This window comes from Chaetura pelagica, unplaced genomic scaffold (assembly GCF_000747805.2).
Source record: "Chaetura pelagica isolate M959 unplaced genomic scaffold, ChaPel_1.0 scaffold591, whole genome shotgun sequence".
NCBI lineage: Eukaryota > Metazoa > Chordata > Aves > Apodiformes > Apodidae > Chaetura > Chaetura pelagica.
The window spans coordinates 121,001-122,151 of NW_009951959.1; the positions used below are offsets into that span (position 1 = coordinate 121,001).

Below are 1,151 nucleotides of genomic sequence, written 5' to 3' on the forward strand. Positions count from 1 at the left end.
TGCAGGACTGGCTTGCAGGTCAGTTTAGTAACCCCCCTACCCACCCCACGATGCCCCCACCTCCTCGCTGGTGGCAGCCTGGCGAGTTTGTCCCCCAACTGGGCTCTATCATCCCTGGTCCCCAAAGAACCCGGGGGATCCCAGCCCTGTCCCCTGCCACGGGTGCAGGAGGGGACGGGGTGGGACGGGGCTCCCTGCTCTCACCCCAACCTTCCCCTCTGCAGAACAACACCATCTTTGAGAAGGTCCTGGAGGTGACAGTGAAGGACGGCTGGCGGCCACCTAACGGTGAGTGTGGGGCTGGGGTGGGGGTGGCAGTGGGAACACCGTGTCCCCGGGGTGCTGACAGCCTGTCCCCCCGCAGGCCGGGGGCTGGGTCTGGCTGGTGGTCCGGGGAACACCTTCCGCCGGGCGCTGCTCACTGCCGGGCTCTGGTACATCTACTCCCACACCCGTGAGTATCCCACCGCCCCCAGGACCCCTACAGTGGGATGGGGAGTGGGGGCAACTGCATATCCCCGAGTTGCCCACATCCCCCTTGCCCCAGAGCCACCTGGCCGAGGTCCGTGGGTGAGCAAGGGACCGGGCTGCATCATCCATAAAGCCCCCCTGGCAGTGCCACGGGGCAATGTCCCTGCTCCCCAGGGTCCTCCCTGCCCCCAGTGCCATCAAGATCCCCTATGCCCATCTCCACCCTTGGGGCTCAGGGACCAATCCGGGAGGGGTCACACGTGGGGGCTGGGGGGTCCCGTGGGGACAAGCCATGGCCACCAGGGCCCACCCTAAATCTGGTTTCCCCCCCGACGTGTCTCCCCCCGGGCCCTGCGGTGTGAACCAGGTCCCATGTCCAAACTGCAGCCGGTTTCCAGCACGGCGCCGGCCTCCGAGAGCAGCAGCACCCACCACAGCATCGGCAGCAGCACCCAGAGCACCCCCTGCTCCACCAGCAGCATGGCCTGACCCCCCCCGGGGTCCCCCCCCGAGCCCACCCAGCTCCTGGCTGCCGGACTTGGGGACCTATCCTGGCCCCATTAAGCTAGTTTTTTGCCCCAAATCTCAGGCCGAGCCCAGAGGGGGCCTCCGTTACTCATTCAGTGAATGCTTTGGCCCCCCAAGGGCAGCCCATTGCAAGGGGGGGGAACCCTGCAACC

At 66.9% G+C, this 1,151-nt stretch overlaps 1 protein-coding gene across 1 annotated transcript in view; it reads left to right on the forward strand.

Moving 5' to 3' along the window:
• Positions 1–1,035, forward strand: part of ENG (endoglin) — a gene marked incomplete at its 5' end in the record, with an annotated part of 29,107 nt that extends 28,072 nt beyond the window's left edge. Inside the window, 4 exon segments of the mRNA XM_010000655.1 lie at positions 225–288; positions 365–454; positions 859–971; positions 973–1,035. Coding sequence (XP_009998957.1) covers positions 225–288; positions 365–454; positions 859–971; positions 973–1,035 — 330 coding nt within the window.
• Positions 1,036–1,151: the final 116 nt, after the last annotated feature.